Source organism: Leptinotarsa decemlineata, unplaced genomic scaffold, assembly GCF_025532065.1.
Source record: "Leptinotarsa decemlineata unplaced genomic scaffold, Ldec_3_MD MMD2_P_RNA_scaffold_4, whole genome shotgun sequence".
In the NCBI taxonomy this organism is placed as follows: Eukaryota; Metazoa; Arthropoda; class Insecta; order Coleoptera; family Chrysomelidae; genus Leptinotarsa; species Leptinotarsa decemlineata.
The window spans coordinates 3,096,168-3,115,916 of NW_027412531.1; the positions used below are offsets into that span (position 1 = coordinate 3,096,168).

General features: G+C 32.9%; 2 protein-coding genes across 4 annotated transcripts in view; one reads left to right on the forward strand and one right to left on the reverse strand.

The window, feature by feature from the left end:
* Positions 1–1,043: 1,043 nt before the first annotated feature.
* Positions 1,044–19,749, reverse strand: part of LOC111516055 (myrosinase 1-like) — a 122,006-nt gene continuing 103,300 nt past the window's right edge. For all 3 annotated transcript variants that reach the window (XM_074186683.1, XM_074186681.1, XM_074186682.1), the window contains 3 exons: positions 10,253–10,387; positions 5,200–5,306; positions 1,044–1,287 (listed from right to left, as the gene is read on the reverse strand). In XM_074186683.1, the coding sequence (XP_074042784.1) occupies positions 1,170–1,287; positions 5,200–5,306; positions 10,253–10,387 (360 nt within the window). In that variant the 3' untranslated portion in view covers positions 1,044–1,169. The remainder of the gene's footprint in view (positions 1,288–5,199; positions 5,307–10,252; positions 10,388–19,749) is intronic.
* LOC141487512 (uncharacterized) lies at positions 12,106–14,240 on the forward strand. Its single transcript, XM_074186591.1, has 3 exons — positions 12,106–12,840; positions 12,900–13,096; positions 14,228–14,240. The coding sequence occupies exons 1-3, from the start codon at positions 12,670–12,672 to the stop codon at positions 14,238–14,240; spliced, it is 381 nt and encodes a 126-aa protein (XP_074042692.1). The 5' UTR covers positions 12,106–12,669.

The window sequence follows — 19,749 nt, forward strand, 5'->3', positions numbered from 1 at the left end:
TTTTCGCTGTCCTTTCGTCCACTGTCGCAAGTTTTCATGACAAGTTTGGCACACTACATGTAGAGCCCAGGATTTATTTCGATCTCCTAAATGAACACCAAAATATGCTTGATATGCCCTTTTTATAAAATCACAAACTGGTTTTCTACTTTCCTTTACAATGTACTCGTCACATATGTTGCTGAAAACGTTTGGGTTATTCACACAACAACGCCTGCTTGTAGAAGCCATGGATTTCAGTTGTCACAAAGAAACTTTTGCAATGAAACTCAAGTTCAGACTAAATTTCACAAAGGAATGCAGTCGACTTTATAGAAATTTATTAAAGTCATTTCCGAAAAAATACTATTTACTTATCGGACAATAGGTAAGAAGCAATTAGCGCTAATTTCATGTTATGGGCATTTCCAATAAGTACACTGTAAATAGAAGTCATTAGTATACATTTGTTATAGAATTTGTTAAGTTTGTTTATAAACATATTGCAATTATAGTGGTGGAATATGAATGTTATATCTCGAAAACTAGAACTTTTCTTTGAAAAGGTTTGTATTTTTGAAATCAGCACAGATGAATTGACCAATATCAGTAGATTATTTTTCGGCAGCAAGACGAAAATTTTTTTTTGGTGGGCTGTGAATTGATGCTTGAAAAACATTTACTCCATGATTCAAAAGTGCAAAGTATATTCATCTTTTCAATTTACCCGAAATTATTTTCTATATACAGCTTTTGAACAAAGTGTAATTATTTCTTTATCAATTTCAAAATGTAATATCATACATGATATTCTATAAAATTCAACGAGACAGTCATTGAAACATGAAAAATGTCAGAGTTTGAGTATAAAATTTTTATTTGGAATTCTCAAGAAAATACTTCAAAATGAGAAGATTTGAAATATACGAAAACTCTTGCGAAACGCCCAACTTATTTGATACAGTAATGATTCGTGTCATTCAAGTTTACTCTTTTTAAATAAAAATTATTTCTGCTTCAAATAACTGTAAGTGAAAAATATGTATGGAAGAAAACCTGTGGAATAATTTTATCACTATGTATATTATCAAATCAAAAATCAACGGCTTCGTGAGTATAACTTCAAAATAATATTACGATATAAACTATTCAACAGGTGAACTATTGAAAAAAAATTAAAATGTGGTGAACTACAGATCCACGAGACTCCTTTTCTTCATCACATTTTTGTACCACTCTGCAGATTTCTTGGCAGTTCTTTTTCTGTCGGGGTCAGCGAAGTCGACATGATATAAACCAAATTTTTCACTGGAAAATAAAGAAATTGTCAAATCACAAAACACATTAGCAACGTCGCACTTGAAGTGACCAACGGATAATCCTCTTACCAACTCTGCAGAGGCGTACCAAAATAATATTTTTATATATTTATATACATAGGTAATTACTTAAAAATTGTTATTGTAGGTGGCGCTACCTGTTGTCAATGCTAAAACTGATTACATTTTCTCATTATGCCTGATACAGTATATATATATATATATATATATATATATATATATATATATATATATATATATATATATATATACAGTGTGTCCAAGATAAGAATCCTAAGCATGGGGATCTCAGTACCTGTTGGAAATACAGCTTAGGTTAAATTAGGAAAAAGTTGTGTTCTTTGAAGCTTATTTACATGCCGTTTAGAAACTTGAAAAATTTTCATGGCCTGCTGAGATATTTGGGAAAAACGAGAATTTGACACTATCAATTTTATTTTTTTCTGACTTTATTTGAAAAGATATCAAAAAACAAATAACACTTTTTCATTGGCACTTTTAAGGTACTACACGATGGTATTTTTAGATTTCATATCTGACGTTTCGTTTTCAAGAAACCATCATCAACTTTATTTTTTTATATGACCCGAAACAAAAGTACACCCTGTATCTGATTTCATTTTTTATTACGAATTTAACGATGTATCACATGCCATTGTTTTCTTTTTAGTTTAAAGGAAAATTACATTTTTTCTATTTAAAAAAAAATCTTTAATAGGCGTTGCAAACAAATGCTTTGACGTAAATACCTGTCACCGAGCCTGTCAAATATTATTTAATTACACGATAAAATAGTAATTGTCGTTGTTGTTAGCCTGTTTGTCGAGTTGTTGTTTTTAGAGTTATTGTTACTGTTGTCGTTATTATTGTTTATTGTTGAATAGATAATATTGTGTTATTATCGTCGAATATGCCGGGTGAGCATTATAGCCATGAAGAAAAGTTTGACATGCTAACGTGCTACATTTTGTGCCACAAAAATACTGTAAATACAGCAGCAATGTATCTTAATACATATCCAGAAAGAAAGCAGCCATGTAAGTCCATTTTCTTAGAGCTGGCTCGAAATTTAAAAGAATATGGTTCATTTAAAAAGCCTGTTTTATCTCGAAAAAAGGAATCTTCAGAAGAAGCCCAAAATAATGTTTTACAAGCAGTTGTTGAGAACCCTGAAATATCAACTAGACAAATCGAAAATAATGTAGGAGTAGCCAAATCCACAGCTCAATTTATTTTGCGTAAAAATAGATATCACCCCTATAAATTTCGGATTTGCCAAGGACTTAAACCAGGGGATTTCGAACGGCGATGAAATTTTTGCGAATGGTATACACGCGCGTGTGAAGAAGATTATAATTTCCCTTCAAAAATAATATGGTCCGACGAAAGTATGGTCACTAATAATGGTATCTTCAACCGCCGCAATACGAATTACTGGGCTCAGCAAAATTCGCGTGTTAAGAAAATATCAAGACATCAAGAACGTTTTGGGTTTAATATGTGGTGTGCAATTTTAGGAACTAAAATACTAGGTCCGTTTTTTTACTATAATTCTTTGACCGCCGAACGATACCATCATTTATTGCAAAACTATGTAGAAGACTGTTTAGATAATTTACCTCTGGCACAGGTCAATAACTGTTGGTTTCAACAAGACGGTGCTCCTGCACATAATTCTAGACAAGTTCGAGAGTATCTTTCGCAGCGATTTCCTGGAAGGTGGATTGGAACCTTTAGTGAAGTGTCTTGGCCAGCGCGATCCCCTGACTTAACTCCTCTGGACTTCTTCATATGGGGTTTTGTTGTAAACCGGGTTTACCAACATTCTTTTGAAACTGAACAGCAGTTACGAGAATGTGTAACTGTCGCATTTAACAGTATTACACCAGAGATGTTACGTGATGTTTTAAGTTCTACAGTTAGAAGATCATACTTATGTTTGGAAAATAACGGAAACCTGTTTGAACACCTCCTATGGATTAAATAAAAAATGCGTTAATTTCTTTGTTGTTTTCATTACTTTAAAAAAATCATTATTAACCTACTTAAAAATACATTTTAAAAATAGAAAAAATGCAATTTTTCCTTAAACTAAAAAGAAAACAATGGCATGTGTTACATCGTTGAATTCGTAATAAAAAATGGAATCAGATACAGGGTGTACTTTTTTTTTCGGGCTATTTGAAAAAATGAAGTTGATGATGGTTTTTTGAAAACGAAACGTCGGATATAAAAACTAAAAATACCATCGTGTAGTACTTTGGAAGTGCCAATGAAAAAGTGTTATTCTTTTTTTGATATCTTTTCAAATAAAGTCAGAAAAAAATAAAATTGATATTGTCAAATTCTCGTTTTTCCCAAATATCTCAGCAGGCCATGAAAATTCTTCAAGTTTCTAAACGGCATGTAAATAAGCTTTAAAGAACACAACTTTTTCCTAATTTAACCTAAGCTGTATCTCCAACAGGTACTGAGATTCCCATGCTTAGGATCCTTATCTTGGACACACTGTATATATATATATATATATATATATATATATATATATATATATATATATATATATATATATATATATATATATATTTATATATATATATATATATATATATATATAAAATTATATATAATTTATACAATTATATATAATTACCTATGTTTCAGAATCCACTGACTCGTCCGAAGAGGAATCCCCAGTCACACTTAAATCTATTATTATTTGCGTATCCGTTCCATTGCGAGTTCTAATAAACGTTGGACATCAGAAAATTTAAATGTCACGTTTTCACGAGCTACGTAACCCTTAATTTGAGCCCAGATTAATTCTATCGGGTTCGACTCGTAATGGTAAGGACCAAGTCTCAAAATGGTGATGCCTTCAGAACGAGCTATTGTATCCACCACATGCTGGCGATATCTGTCACGATGCTGTTAAATGACACTCATAAGCTTGAAGAACGATAGAATTTATGATTTAAAAAAAAACGCTACCTTAATTTTAATATTCAGTTGCAAAAAACGATTGTTAATTAACAAACGCATTTTTTAGCAACAAAGAAATTTTTTTATGAAACCATTTTTTTTCTGAAAATTCATTCATTCATTAACGATAACTTCACCAAAGGAAAAAAATGTCAGGATTTTAGTTTGATAATTATAGGGATTTTTATATTAACTTTCAATTCAGAAAAAGTTATTAGGTAACAAATTTATAATTAACGTTAAAATTGAGATAAACATTTTTTGACTGCGGATTATTGTTTATAGATTTTTTCATTCTTTAATATTCACATTCAATATATTAAAATAATTTTTTTTTTGTTTTTATGTCAGAGTGACGAAAGGCGCGCGGAAGTCAGACTACCCTCTTTTGGTTCTATTTTCAGGGCTCTGTAAAAATTATAAATAATCGAGATACAGTTTCGGGAGTCGGGACTTTTTTTACGCAAATTCATTGATCTTTTCAAATATTTTTCAAATTTCCAAAATTTTGAAAATTTTCCGAGACATTAAGAAAAAACTAAAGCCCCATTTTTTTCACTTAATTGTTTATAACTTTCGTAATTTTCATCGGCGCATTTTCGGACCTCTGCTTAAACTTTCTAGGCAAAAATATGAATCGAATGACACCTTGGTCGTAATTTTTGGACAGGACTGAAAAATTTTACAAAAAAAAAGTACATATGAACTTGATTACTAGTCTGTATTATTTGATAATGTCATACCTATGAAAAAAGTTGAAATTTTTTCAAATTGTAGAGGTCAAAAAACCCAAATAGGTCAGTGGAAAACTACGATTAGCGCTATAAAATATGATTGTTGTTGCATAGTGATTCAATATCTCACTCAAATTCTGAGCATTCTGCTCAGTAATACCTACCTATAACCAGCGGTCCACTCGAAGTTATCCATCAAACTCCATACAGCATATCCCCTCACATTCACCTTGTCTTCGACGATTGCTTCTAGTGTAGCTTTCAGATAACGCTAAAAGAAATAAATATCCAAATGATAATAATCAAATCACTATATATTTTACAAATTTTAAAACTTATTACAAAACCTATTGCAAAATAGAAAATTTTTGGAATTCCGAATGGATCCTGAGAAAAAACGCAATTTTGTAAAATCGTATTTATCTTTTTCTCACTCACATTCATGAAATCTGAAACGTGTCACACATTTTCATACCAACTTTTTCTCGGTCACATAATGGTGCTTTCAGATTTCTCATACGACGTTTCTTTTTTTGGCCATCATCATTTACTTATTGCAGAAAATTGAAAACGTTTTAAACAATTTATTAAAAAAAGGGGGGTTTCATTTTTTTACAAATATTTCGGAAAATAATAAAGATATCCAAAATTCGAGAAAAGATCCTTAAAGAGGAGGAAATTTCTTAAAAAAGTTCCACCTCTCGGAACTCTATCACCAATATGTACAATAAAAATTATTTTAACCCATTAAATATCATTATCAAGAAAAAAAACATTCACATACCTTCTAGACACTTGAAAAAACCAAAATCCATGGAAACATTTTTCTTGTGAATATTTCATTAGATATACTTTAGTTAATTAACTAATTTTTACAAGTCTTAAATTTACATAAAAATCCTGATAATTTTTAATCTAAAAACCTTAAATTTTGTTGACTTTTTAAAGCTTTTCTTGCAAGTCATTAAAAACGATTCCCTTTGGAAAAATAAAAAAATTTTGATTTTCCACTTTGTTATTAATAAATCAAAGACGTTAAAAAGTGGAAAATACAATTAAAGCAAATTTATTCGTATTCTCATCATTTGTTACATATAGTTACATAAAAATGATTTTTGATAGTTTTTAGCTATATTTGTTCTAAAAATTGTTATGAAAAAATGTATTGTTCACAATATATTTGAAATGTTTCCGGGAGAATTTTTATCAGTAATGAATATTATGATTTTTAAAAACAAAATCGTTCCTCAAAAAAATTTGTTATTGCTTAAAAACGCGTTTGTTGATTATTAATTTTGTTTTGCTACTAAATATGAATATTAAGCAACGATTTTTTCAAATCATAATTTTTCTCATTCATATTTTCTTTATTTATTCAATAAATAATTTGTTTCAAACATACCAATTTTCACAATATTTTTTTTAAATATTACAAAAAGAACATATTGTAAAAATCAATTCGTTTGAAACAAATTGTTTATTGGAAGGAAATATAAATTTAAAAAAGTTTTTTTTCAGAGGATCAAAGAAAAATAGAAATTATGATAAAATAATCGTTTTTTTAATATTCATATTTAGTAGCAGAAAAATGTTAATGAAGAAAGGCGTTTTCAAGCAGTAAAAATTTTTTTAAGAAACGATTTTGTCTTTGAAAATCATAATATCCATCACTGATGAAAATCCCCCAAAAAATTTTTCGAATATCTAATTTTGAATTTTTTAAACAAATAGAGCTGAAAATAATGAAAAATCATTGAAATAATAAGAATAAGAATGAATTCAAATTAGAAACAAAATTTTCATTGCTTCAATTGAATTTTTCACTTTTTATCGTCTTTGATTATTAATAACAAAGTGTAAAATCAAAATTTTTAAATTTTCCCAACGGAAAGCCTTCAACTTTTAAGAAAATCTCCCAGAAGTGAACAAAATTTGAGGTTTTTTGTTTAAAAATTATCAGGGTTTTTGAGTAAATTTAAAACTTGTAAAAATTAGTTAATTAACTGAAGTATATCTAATGAAATATGCATAAGAAAGATTTTTCAATGGATTTTCGTTTATTCAAGTATCTAGAAAGTATGTGAATGTTTTTTCCTGATAATGATATTTAATATGCTTTTAGTGCTTCCAGCACTGTTTTCGCCTCTGAATTGAAATTATAAATATTGATGATAGAGTTCCGGGAGGTGGGACTTTTTTGGGAAATTTTCTCCTCTTTAAGATTTTTTTTTTTCAAATTTCAGATATTTTCGATACTTCCGAGATATTTGCAAAAAACCAAACCCTCAATTTTTTTACTAAATTGTTTATAACTTTTGCAATTTTTTTGAGCCCCTCTTGAAATTTCTCAGAAAGTTGCTGGAGGTCCTTCCAAATCGAATAAGCCCTGAATCATATTTTTCAGTGCCCTTGGACAGAAGTTCCAAAAAAAGGATCTTGTGACCCAGACTATCAACTGTGATCCAGAATTGCGCCGCTTGCGAGAATCAATACGGAGAAAACGTCTTGTATTGTGGTAAAACAGTTCATGGTTTTTGCACTACGATAATGCATAGCTTGTTCTTAATTTTTTGGACAAAAACAGCACCGTTATCATGCCGTAGCCACCATATTCACCAGATTTGGTCCTTGGAACTTTTTTGTTTCCATAAAAGAATGGCGTTTTGCAACGTTTCAGGAAATGAAAATCGAATCGCAGAGAGAGCTCAAGGACGTATCAAAAAGGACATAACAATACTACTTCGAAGATTGGTATAAACGTTGTTATATCTGAGGGAGACCTCTTCGGAAAAGATAAAATAGAAATTGATGGATATAAAAATATATTTTGGGAAAAATTAAAATTCACCTGATGTTTTGAACAGAAAGTGTATGTCATAAAAATGTTCCAAGGACACTGCAGATCTGGCTCATTTCCTCACTGAATAAATGTTCAATTTTTCGAAAATGGGTAGAATCGTTCATGCTTATTGTTTCTATTGAATATTTCACATTTTGTGGAAGTGGTTTATCTGTCTGAATTACATTTCCTAGAAGAGATGGACAATCGAATTTTCTTGGTAGCCAATTACAATACTGTAATCGTCTTTCTGAAACAGCTTTATGTATATTACTGGAGTTTTTTCCCAACACCAAATCGTTATTTTCAACACCTCGACACCTGTTTCGATCACCAAGTGATCATCTTCAAAGAGGAAGATTAAAACTAGAAACTAACGCGAAGCTAACCCTATTTATGCTATATAGATATCCCATACAGGTAAACTATCCAGGTTTACCACCCATACAGGTTTACCAACCTAAATTAATTTTACAATTTTTCCTTATCTATTATTTTACAGTATATGTTCAACTATTATTCACAATACTGCCTATCTAAATTTATTTTTGCAATGTGTCCTTATGTAGTAATCAGTAAACCCAACAATTTTTTTGAGCTGTATAGTATGCTCTTTAGTATAGGTCCGTCATCGTTATTCATAATATTATTGTGTTTACTTATTTCTACACTCTCATAGGCATCTAGTTGCCTGTTGTTGTTAACTTGTCTAACTAATCTTAATGAACTGAATGGTTTTGTTGCAAAATATGATGGGCGACTGTTGATTTTTCAGGTCTTCCATATTTTTTAGTGTGCTATGTGTTCCACATATCTTACTTTAATAGATCTTTTTGTCTGTCCATAATATTTTCATCGCAGTCCTTACATTCAATTTGGTGAATTCCAGACTTTCCCGAATTCTAGACTTTGTCTTTTGGATTTCCTAAAAGGTTCTGTAGTGTATGACTTGTTTTAAAAACCAACTTCATACCTAGTTCCTTGAAAATCTTTCCAAAGTTCTTCGTATATTGGTGGTATGGAACTGAGATATATTTATCTTGGTTTTTGTCCTTTCTGAAAGTCGAGATTTCGTTCGTTAGCCTAAACTTCTTTTTCCGAAACGAAATCTCGACTTTTAGAAAGGACAAAAACCAAGATAAATACATCTCAGTTCCATACCACCAATATACGAGGAACTTTGGAAATATTTTCAAGGAACTAGATATGAAGGTGGTTTTTAAATCAAGTCATACACTACAGAGCCTTTTGGGAAGTCCAAAAGACAAAGTCCAGAATTCGGAAAAATCTGGAATTTACGAAATTGAATGTAAGGACTGCGATGCAAAATATTATGGACAGACAAAAAGATCTATTGAAGTGAGATATAAGGAACACATAGCACACTTAAAGTCAGCAGTCGCCCATCATACTTTGGAACAAAACCATTCCATAGACTTCAGTTCATTAAGATTAGTTAGACAAGTTAACAACAACAGGCAACTAGATGCCTATGAGAGTGTAGAAATAAGTAAACACAATAATATTCTGAATAACGATGACGGACCGATACCAAAGAGCATACAATATAGCTTGTTAAAATAATATTGTTGGGTTTACTGATTACTACATAAGGACACATTGCAAAAATAAATTTAGATAGGCAATATTGTAAAATTGACTTGTATATAGCTGAAAATTGTTTTATATTCAGCTATAACAGTTGAACATATAAGGACACATTGCAAAAATAAATTTAGATAGGCAATATTGTGAAATTAATTTGTATATAGCTGAAAATTGTTTTATATTCAGCTTTATATAGCTAAAAAATTGTAAAATTAATTTAGGTTGGTAAACCTGAATGGGTGGTACACTTGGATGGTTTACCTGTATGGGATATCTATACAGCATAAATAGGGTTAGCTTCGCGTTTGTTTCTAGGTTTAATCTTCCTCTTTGAAGAGGATAATTTGGTGATCGAAACACGTGTCGAAGTATTAAAAATAACGATTTGGTGTTGGAAAAAAACTCCAGTAATATTCATTACTATACCATAAAGCTTATGATGCTCTGCAACAGTGCATCATAAGCTTTATGTAGTTTTTGGTATACGTGAACTCTGTTACATTCGGAACCACATCTGCTTCTCTCCAAGCACTTATTTTGGGAAAATGTTTTTTTATCGCTGAAAATTTGACACGTAGATTGACCCAGGTTCTTATTTATCCGCAAATAATGCCTTTTATTGAAATATATTAAAAAAATTACATTTTGAGGTTGACTTTACCTCTTTCAATAAACTTGCTCCAATCATCCCGTATACATATTTTTTCCTCGGTTTCTCAAACGAATCAAATCTAGCAAGATTTCTATCCAATGATTCGAACGAAGTTTACCTGTAAATAATCTATTCTCTTCAAGTCGTTCATTTCCCCATCATCAGAAAAACCATTTTCGGTGATAAATATATCAGGGTTGTTGTATTTTTCCTTTATCCACTTCAGAACCTTCCTAGCTCCATTCGGTTCAACCTAAAAATATTTATTTTATTGAATTAACAAGCAGCTAATAGTATTCTCAGAACACGTATAACAAACGTGCTTCATAAATCTTTATCTCAAATACATTGACTGAAATTAGAGTGAGTCTAGTGGCTTTGAAGAAGCCATTTTCACTAGTATCTTTTATCTTTTATTTAGAGAAATAAAAACACTTGATCATTCAAATATCGTTCTATTTATTTATATATTTATTTATTTATTTATTATCAAATATTTCACTTGTTGAAAGGTACAATGGAAAAAAGATGAAAAAACATATCTTCCAATATACAATAACAAGGAAAACGTCGGCTTAAAAAAAAAGAATAAAACTATCGGTATTTACAAATGATTTGCCGAATGAACAAGAAACACAAATATCATGGAGAGGGATAAAATCATCGATAAAATTCAGCCAAGGAGTAGCAATTTTTTTCAATTGAAAAAGTTTTCAATCTTGATTTAAAAATATTTATATTAGGGGCTGCCTTTACATTTACGTCCAATTTGTTGAAAATTTTCGGTCCGAGATAAAGATGGCTTTTTTGGTAGAGGGCTGTTCGATGAGATCGAGGTACTAGCTTTATACGGCCAGTTGGATAATCATGAGTTTGCTTGTTCGATAAATAACTTGATTTGTTATTATAAACAAAAATACATAATTCATAAACATATATCCCAACAACCGTAAGAAGTTTAAGGTTTTTGAAAGAGCTCCTGTATGACTCTCTTCATCTAAATTTAGCAATTATTCGAACTGCCGGCTTTTGTAATATGAAAATCCTTTCCACGGACGATCCCGTACCCCAATTCAAAATCCCCTATCGCAACTGACAATGAATAGTGGCATAGTACAGACTCAACAAGATTTCAGCATTACAATAGTTAGACAAGAATCTTAACGCATAATAATTTTTACGTAGTTTTTCACAAAGTGAGTCGATAGGTGGTATAAAGCTGTGTCTGTAATCAACTGTGATGCCTAATAATTTAGTTTCTTCAGAGGATTCTACATGAAAATCATCATCCTCATATATACTGAAAATCTCGGACTCATTTGTAACCATAGTAAATTTCATCAGCACAGTTTTAGTTATATTGAGTTTCACGTGATTTCTACTTGTCCATGTTATAATTTGTTGGTATACCTTTCTAGTAATATCTGATAGAGTTGCCGAGTCTTTCTCTGTTAAAAGGAAATTTGTATCATCCGCATATGTTACCACGTGTACTGATGAAAGTTATCGAAAATAGTGAAAAGTCATTTGCAAAAATGATGAAGAAAAGTGGTCCGAGTATATATCCTTGAGGGACACCTTGCTCTATTTTTCGTGGTTCATTCACAGTGACGTCAACAATAACTCGTTGAATTCTGCCTTGCAGGTATGATTTAATTAACTTGTGAGCACTGTGAGCAGTCCCTCTCACGCCATATCGTTCCAATTTCTGTAGCAGTAGTTCATGGTTTACGGTGTCGAAAGCTCTTAAAATATTCATTACCGCTGTGAAATGGAAATTCTTTAGAAAGTCGGGCAAATTTGCGTCCCACTCTAGAGTCGAGAGGAAGGCACCACCCACTATTCCCACATTAGAAATCCCAATGACGAAAATTATTTTTCGACTACGTCTAGGCAGGCGAATTAAGAAACAGCTCAATATTAACAAGGCGTCTGGTCCTGATGAAGTGCCCGTCATCGTACTTAAAAAGTACGCAAATGAAACAGTATTTTGAAGATCATTTTTTTTTGTGGCTACCCATCTTGAAGAAAACTTTGGATAGTGGCGAAATGGCAACAAACTGATATCGGAGAGTACCTTGTATTACATCGAATATTTCAGTTGTCAATCATCAACATTGACATAATTTCATATTTCAAAACTTCTTTGACATCTGTCGAAGAAGTAAAGAAATAAGCTCTCAAAATAGTTATTTATGTATCAAGGGAATTAGGAGGGCCTTAATTACCGATGGCAAAGTTTGCGTCCCGAGGGCCTCTGGCCCGAGGGACAGCAATTGCCTGAGGTTATTAAGGCTCATTAATTCCCGTGGTACATAGATAATTTTATTTCTGACCGATTTCAATAAAATTTTGTTCATTTTTGAAACGGAAAAATGTACCAATTCATTACCTTCCCGGTATATTTGAATCAGGTACCGTTGATTATAGTAGAGTTTTCTTGTTGCTAGGTTGTTGCTATGTTACTTGTTTATAAACAGAACTTTGTTATCAAGCTGTGTTTGCGGTGAAAACGTGTTTTCTACCCCAAATATAATGGAGGATATTTTGAAAAAAGCTGAACAAGCAAGAGAATCATTAATTCCATCGAAAAGTGAAGCCGTATACCAAAAAGAATACAAGATATATCTGGACTGGCTGACACGGAAAAATGTTATGCTAAAAGATGTCACTGAAACTGTATTTCTGGCATATTTTCAAGAACTGGTAAGGAATTTTCTATGTTTTTCGGTAGATTTGGTAGTAATTGTGTTTATTCGTTTCAGTCAGAAACGTATAGTCCGAATTCTTTATGGACTAAATGGTCAATGCTAAAATCGATGGTGACTATACATGAGAAACGAGATATCACCAAGATCAATGAACTACAGGCTTTTTTGAAACGGAAGAGTAAGAGTTATAAGCCGAAAAAGTCTGCTATTTTATCTCCTAAAGATGTTATCAGATCAATAAATAAAATATGGTTCAGTTTTCATTTCTATTTATTTTTACTTGTGAAAGGTAGAGGGAATTATAAAATCTATAATGTCCCAAGGGAGTTATGACCCTCTTTATTGATAGCGTAACTATGACGATATAAGCTTATAATATCCCGGTCAGAAATAAAAGGAATAACTGCGTATATATTCGAATTTTTATCCATTTCTGAAGACGGAGGCAGATTTTGGCCTCCGAAACGTAAAAGATAAGTATAATTTCTTAATAATTTTTTTGATAAGCAAAATTGTGAAATACGACAAGTTACTGATAAATAGAAGATTTTTCTTTGTGAAAAATACTAGTTTACCCCGATAAGTTACGCAGTAACTTATCGGGGTAAACTAAAAAGTTTGCCCTTCTACACTTGTATGAAGTTCTCCATTATAATTTTTATATTTTTTCAGATTGTGGAAGGTAACAATTACCCAAAAAAAGGTCGATAAAAAACTATTTTGAAGACTTCTCAACCTGTCTTACAAGGAAGGGGTTTTTCATTCTTGTTGAAAAACTGATCGTTTTCAGCCGATAGGCACAAAAAAATTCTATGTATAGTTTTCGAAATACATGGTGCCAAAGCTGGAAAATGCCACTTTCAGACCAATATTAAGTAGTTAATATCACTCATAAATTATTGAAAAAACTTAATGGAGTCTATAGTTCTGATTTCAGACCAAATTTTCATATATTTGTTATGAACTTTAAAGAATAATAATATATAAGATGAATCGTTATTAGTTTTGGGTACTATAAAATGAAAAATAAAACTCTAAAATGAGTAGACGCTTTCATGCATATTGTTTAAAAAATCACAATAACTCATTCAACTGTTTCTAGTTGAGGCCACAATACACCAAAAATATTAGATTTATTATTTTATATAAAGCGATGATTCACAATTTTTGTTGCGATATATATTATTGTTTCACAATGATTCGTTTTTTACATTTTAACAAATTTTCACTTGAATCAGGTGAAAATGTACAGAAACCAGAATCAGAAATGATCAACAGAGTGATTCAAATAACTTATATCTATTTATAGGATTTTGAAATATTTTTGTTACATTTCGCCCTGTATACTGAAATTTTGACTGTCAAATTCTTTTATATTTCAGCATTCCACAGTGAATGTGATTTGTGAATTTGAGTAAAAATTATAGGAAATTCGTATGTACCGTTTTCTATTTATAACCTGGCATAGTCCAGTAGGCATATTTTTCAAGGATATTGAAAATGTGATTTCGCTCTCGGTGGATGAGTTTTGAAAATACGACGCCCCAATTTGTCTTATCCCACAATAATTAATCATATCCCACGAGGTTTTTCAAAATAAAAGCTTAATTTATTATGTATAAAAGGTGAGTTGAGAAAAAAATCGCAAGACTTTACCTTGTTTCGGATCATCATTTTTCGACTTGATGACAGTTTTTTGATATTATAATATAATTTACCAGGAGCTAGATCTCTCACATAGTTCAGATAATTGGCTCAAAATAAATTCAGAAATCAAGATACCTCTGAAGCTCTGTTGTAACCGGCAAAATGTCGGTCTTCAGGTCAAAGAAAATAAAAAGGTTCAATTTGTTCAGTTGTAATCGTTCTTATGCTGTACTCACCATTTCTACTCTCTTACTAGAAATGATGAAATATATGGGGAGATCTCTTATCCCGTAGCTAATTTTGAATCCAAACCTAAGGTAGACGAGTTGATAGAGCAATTTCCATGTAAGCGATAGTGAGATTTTTCCGATATTTCATCGTTCTTCTGATTTGTCCGAATGCCACGATTTATCTGATATTATATAATGAATTCACCATGAATTTCATACCAGTTCAGTCGTTCGAAAATTAATATGAAAAAGTCGTTTGATATTTCTTTCTTTGTTCTTTGATATTCTAATTCTTTGTCACAATCTGTACTCTCTAGGTATATCCTAACAAGAGATAACAACATGATTCAAACTATTGAATAACTTTAATATCTCCCATTTTTGAGTTTTCATTCAATATAGCATATGTTCAAATGAAAATCCCACGTTAGAAATATCAATACAAGATTGAAATATATTTTTTTTGAAATTTTTATTTCAAATCGATCACTTCATAAGTCATGTATAATCGTCCGAAAAAAATTACTAAACATAATTGTTATACATTTTATTCCACCAAACTGAACCAAAGAATATAAAAGTCGCATTCAGTATGATGCATTGACAATTTTTTATTCGATAAGAGAAATGAAATTCTTCCAGAAAGTTATAAAATCAGATTTGTTAAAGTGGCATTTTCCTTTTTGGTTTGTTTGAAGGTGGTCGACAATGTTTCGTGGTGTATTTCATCAGTTCGGACTTCCATTGCCTAATATAATATACTTAAATTGATTTGAAAATCCTGAAAAAAAATTTTAAAAATTATAAAGATTAACCGAAAATAACAATTTTATTAAACAAAAACTGAAATTACAAAGAAATAACATACAAGCAATAACCTAACGAATAAAAAATTGAAATATTAATAAAAGATGAAAAATAAAAATTAAAAAATATTAATAACAAAAAATGAAAAATAAAAATTATAAGATTTCAAACCAAGTTATGTCATGACGTTTCGATTGTTAGTATCCACAATCGTCTTCGTGTGATAACTGGACTTATTTCTCCGACATCTGACTATTTATAGGTCATTCGAGTGCTTTACCTATCCCCTCTTCACTCTTTCCGCTTTATTGGTTATAGCGGGAGATGACTGTTTGGCGGGAATTGGTCGTTTTTCGCTTGATTAGAGGTTTCCCTATGTTACGTATCTCTACGCTGGCCTGACTAAATGCGTTGTTGGACAACATAAACGCTGCTTCTTTAAATTTTATCCTAGTCCAGTGTTCCTCTTTGTGGATGATTTCAGCTTGAGCATACTTGATGTTATGTTTATGAGTCCAAACATGCTCTGCTATTCTGGATTTGCTGGTTTCTCCTCGCTGTGTATGTTTCTTGTGCTCAGCAATGCGAACTTTCAATGACCTCTTAGTTTTACCGATGTATGATTCTCCGCACTCGCAGGGTATCCGGTAAATGCAATTCTTGGAATCGCAATCCGCGTTTGGTGGCCTGGTTTTTGTGAGACGGAATGGATACTCCAGAATGATGGTAGAACAGGCCTTAGCTAGAAGACAGCAAGAACTCCATAAGGAAGAGAAGCCGCCACAACCAGTACTTGTACTTCCCTACATCAGATGATTATCGGAAAGGATAAGAAGGATTGGATTCAAGTATAACATCAGGACCTGCTTCAGATCTGGGAACAGAGGTAGCAGCCTATAACATATATATGAAAGTTCGATATGAGATCAGAACTATAGACTCCATTTAGTTTTTTCAATAATTATGTGTGATAATAACTACTTAATATTGGTCTGAAAGTGGCATTTTCCAACTGTGACACCCTGTATTTCAAAAACTTATACATAGAATTTTTTTGTGCCTATGGTACCTTTTGATCAGTAGATCGAGCTCAACAAAATACTAAAATTTCAAGCAATTCGACAGAAAGCCATTTTGCATAAGGAGTGTGCGTGGTCCTTTCTTGAGGTTCATCAGCGGTAGATTCGAATGCCTTTCATTGAACTTTTCATATATTCTGCTGATAATTTTATCACACTGTCCAAAAACAATGGACAAATTCATAAGAACTTCGTTTGAATAGGTTTGTTTCATCATTTTGGAGGTATTTGAAACTTCTGGAGTGACGAAAATATCAATATAATCAGGATAATGTCACAACATTTCTCTCAAATGGTAATCATGTCCCGCTTACAAAATACCGAGTGGGAATACCGTTCTGTTAGGACATTTTCACAAATAAATACTTGTAAGTCCGAAACATGACTACATGATGTACATAGAAAGGAAAAAAAATACTAGCTTTCTGAATTTGTGATAATACACAGGATGTTCTATTTGAAATAGTATTCCTCAACTCAAAGATACCAGCATTTCTAGAGGTCACGTTTTCCGAAGAAAAAAAATGAAATTAATTCATAACAAATAGGTAATTTGTAGATTCCAAAAATTGTATTATATGCAGGATGTTCCATTTGGAAAATCAAAGTTGTTACTACTTTCTAATGGAAGTGACAACACCGCATTGTTGAAAATATTTTGGTTGGGTATAAAATGACCGAATATGTTCTCCATTGAATTTTTGATGTGATCCGATGTCTGGTTCACCAGAACCGTCTAATATGCCACCCACCATGAATCAGCCAGCATATATGATTATATATGTATAATATACACATTCATATACATATAATTTATTTGAATTCATTATAAGTTTTTATTGATGAATTAACATTTTTGAATAGATTTTTTATTTCGGTTAGTACTCATTTGTAGTTCTGATTTATCTTATAGAAATTTTACCAGGAGTTGTTCATCTTCGGAGGCGAAATCAACATTAAAATCCACTGCTAAAATTAGTGCCAACATATTGTTACGTTTTTTCCCGTGGGTTGACGAATAATTGACTGCACTAATCAATAATCAAACTCAACTTCATTTCACTTCAAATACAACAAACACTCCAACCATTGTTCGAATGTCTATCGCCTTACTAGATCGCTTCGTACACCGCACTGTAACTCCCATTTAACTGTGTCGATATTCTCGTGGCTAGCGTTTATGTATCGTAATCAAAAGCGGTAGAAAATCCGCCAAAATTCCACCAAAGTCGGTAGCATTATTCTCGTTACATCTAGAGCGGCAGCGAACCTCATACATTCACGCGCTTTTAGCTACGTCACAATTGGTCACAGTGGCGGTTGGCGTTATTTTCTTCAGGGCATGATTTACAACACTTCTCCCATCACTGAGGTTGTTCGCCCCGAACAATATTCCAAGAGGGGACATAACGACCCATGTAAGGACTCAGCCTCATTATGTGAACAACTTCAGGCTTGCTTCTGGGTGACAATTGGATTCTCTACGCCAGATCATATATCTTTTTGGTTACCAAGTAAGGTCCTTGCCATGGTCTCTGCAACTTGGAACACAAACGTTTCCGACGTTGGGGTTGGTAGAGCCACACTGCATCGCCCTCATTGAAGCTCACTGTCAGCGAATTTTTGTCGAATCCTATCTTCATCATGTCGCTGGAAAGCTCTAATTTGGTCCTGGCATATTCGTGTACAATTTCCAGTCTCTCCTTCGGGTCATTCACATACTCTAAAAGAGGTACCTCTTGAGATTCATCGAAAAGACTTCCATATAATACATCGGAAGCTTCAGTTCCCTACCCGTTAACAACATGGATGGTGTATAACCTGTCGCGTCATGTTGGTAGCTCCTGTATGTCAACAGAAAAAGAGGAACCAATTTATCTGAGTCTCTTTGGTTTTCGGAGACAAACATCGAAAGGTAATTATTGATGGTGTGCTTAGGCCTCTCGACCATTCCATCGGACTGTGTGTGAAGAGCAGTTGTTCGTGTCTTCTTCATCCCCAACAGAGTGAATCCGATTCGAAGTTGCGGCCCTGGTCCGAGTGTTGTTCTTGGGGTACTCCGTGTCTGGCAATTACGTTCTGCAACAATGCTTCTGCCACCGTTTCAGCTTCTTGGTTGGGTGAGGCTACTACTTCAGGTCATTTGGAAAAGTAGTCCACCACAATAATAAGGTACTTGTTACCGGATGTGGTCATAAGGAGTTCTCCCATAATGTCGACTGCAATTCACTCGAAAGGGCACCCACTGAAGTACTGCTTCAACTTTCCTCTTGCCTTGTCTTCGGACCCTTTCTCGAAGACCACAGGTCACAACGCTTACACCACTCTTCCACGTCTCGACGACAATTGTCTCAATAGTTTCTCTCACGCACTCCCGCTAGACTTCTATCCACTCTGAAATGCCGTCCAGTTCGACCATCGTGGAGCTGTTCAAGGATTCTCGGGATACACGTCTTTGGAAGGATCATCTGGAATTTGGGAGTTCTTCCACCCGGGCTTGTCTATTTCCGACTGATTAGGTCATCTCGAATTCTCATGGATTCCCATTGGAGCCATTAACACTTTTCCTGCTGGCCGTACTTGGAGATATCTTGCCATCACGGCCTCACTCCTTTATCAATCCACTCTCGTACAGTTTTCAAGACCGGATTCTCCTTCTGCACTACGATGATCTCTCACTCCGTCATGAAGGTAGTGTCACCCTCAGAGATTGTTAATACCACACCATGGTCAGGTGATCCCTCAGGTTTCCTGTGCGTGTCTCTGGACAATGGCCTTTTGCAGGTTTCTATCCTCCGGGTCAGAGGGAACCCGAAGTGACGGGAGGTAGGGGAGCTTATATCCCTATCGGAGTTATCCATAAAGAAGTATCTGCCCGCTACCTTATCACGCCTGGTGAAAGTTTCTCCTTCTGGTAACTGGTGATTATACAGAAATCCGTCGACAATTGATATATTACTGCTGCGTCCTATCGTAGAAGTCGAATATCTGGGGGCTTGGGATGTAGCCTGAATTTGGTTTTTCCAAACTACGACGCTCCAGTTCGGGTGATTCCAAACGACAGTCTCTTCTTTTGTTAAATGTTGAACGAGATCGACAGTTCCATCTTAAATGTTCTTCTTTGTCGTAGTTATAACATTT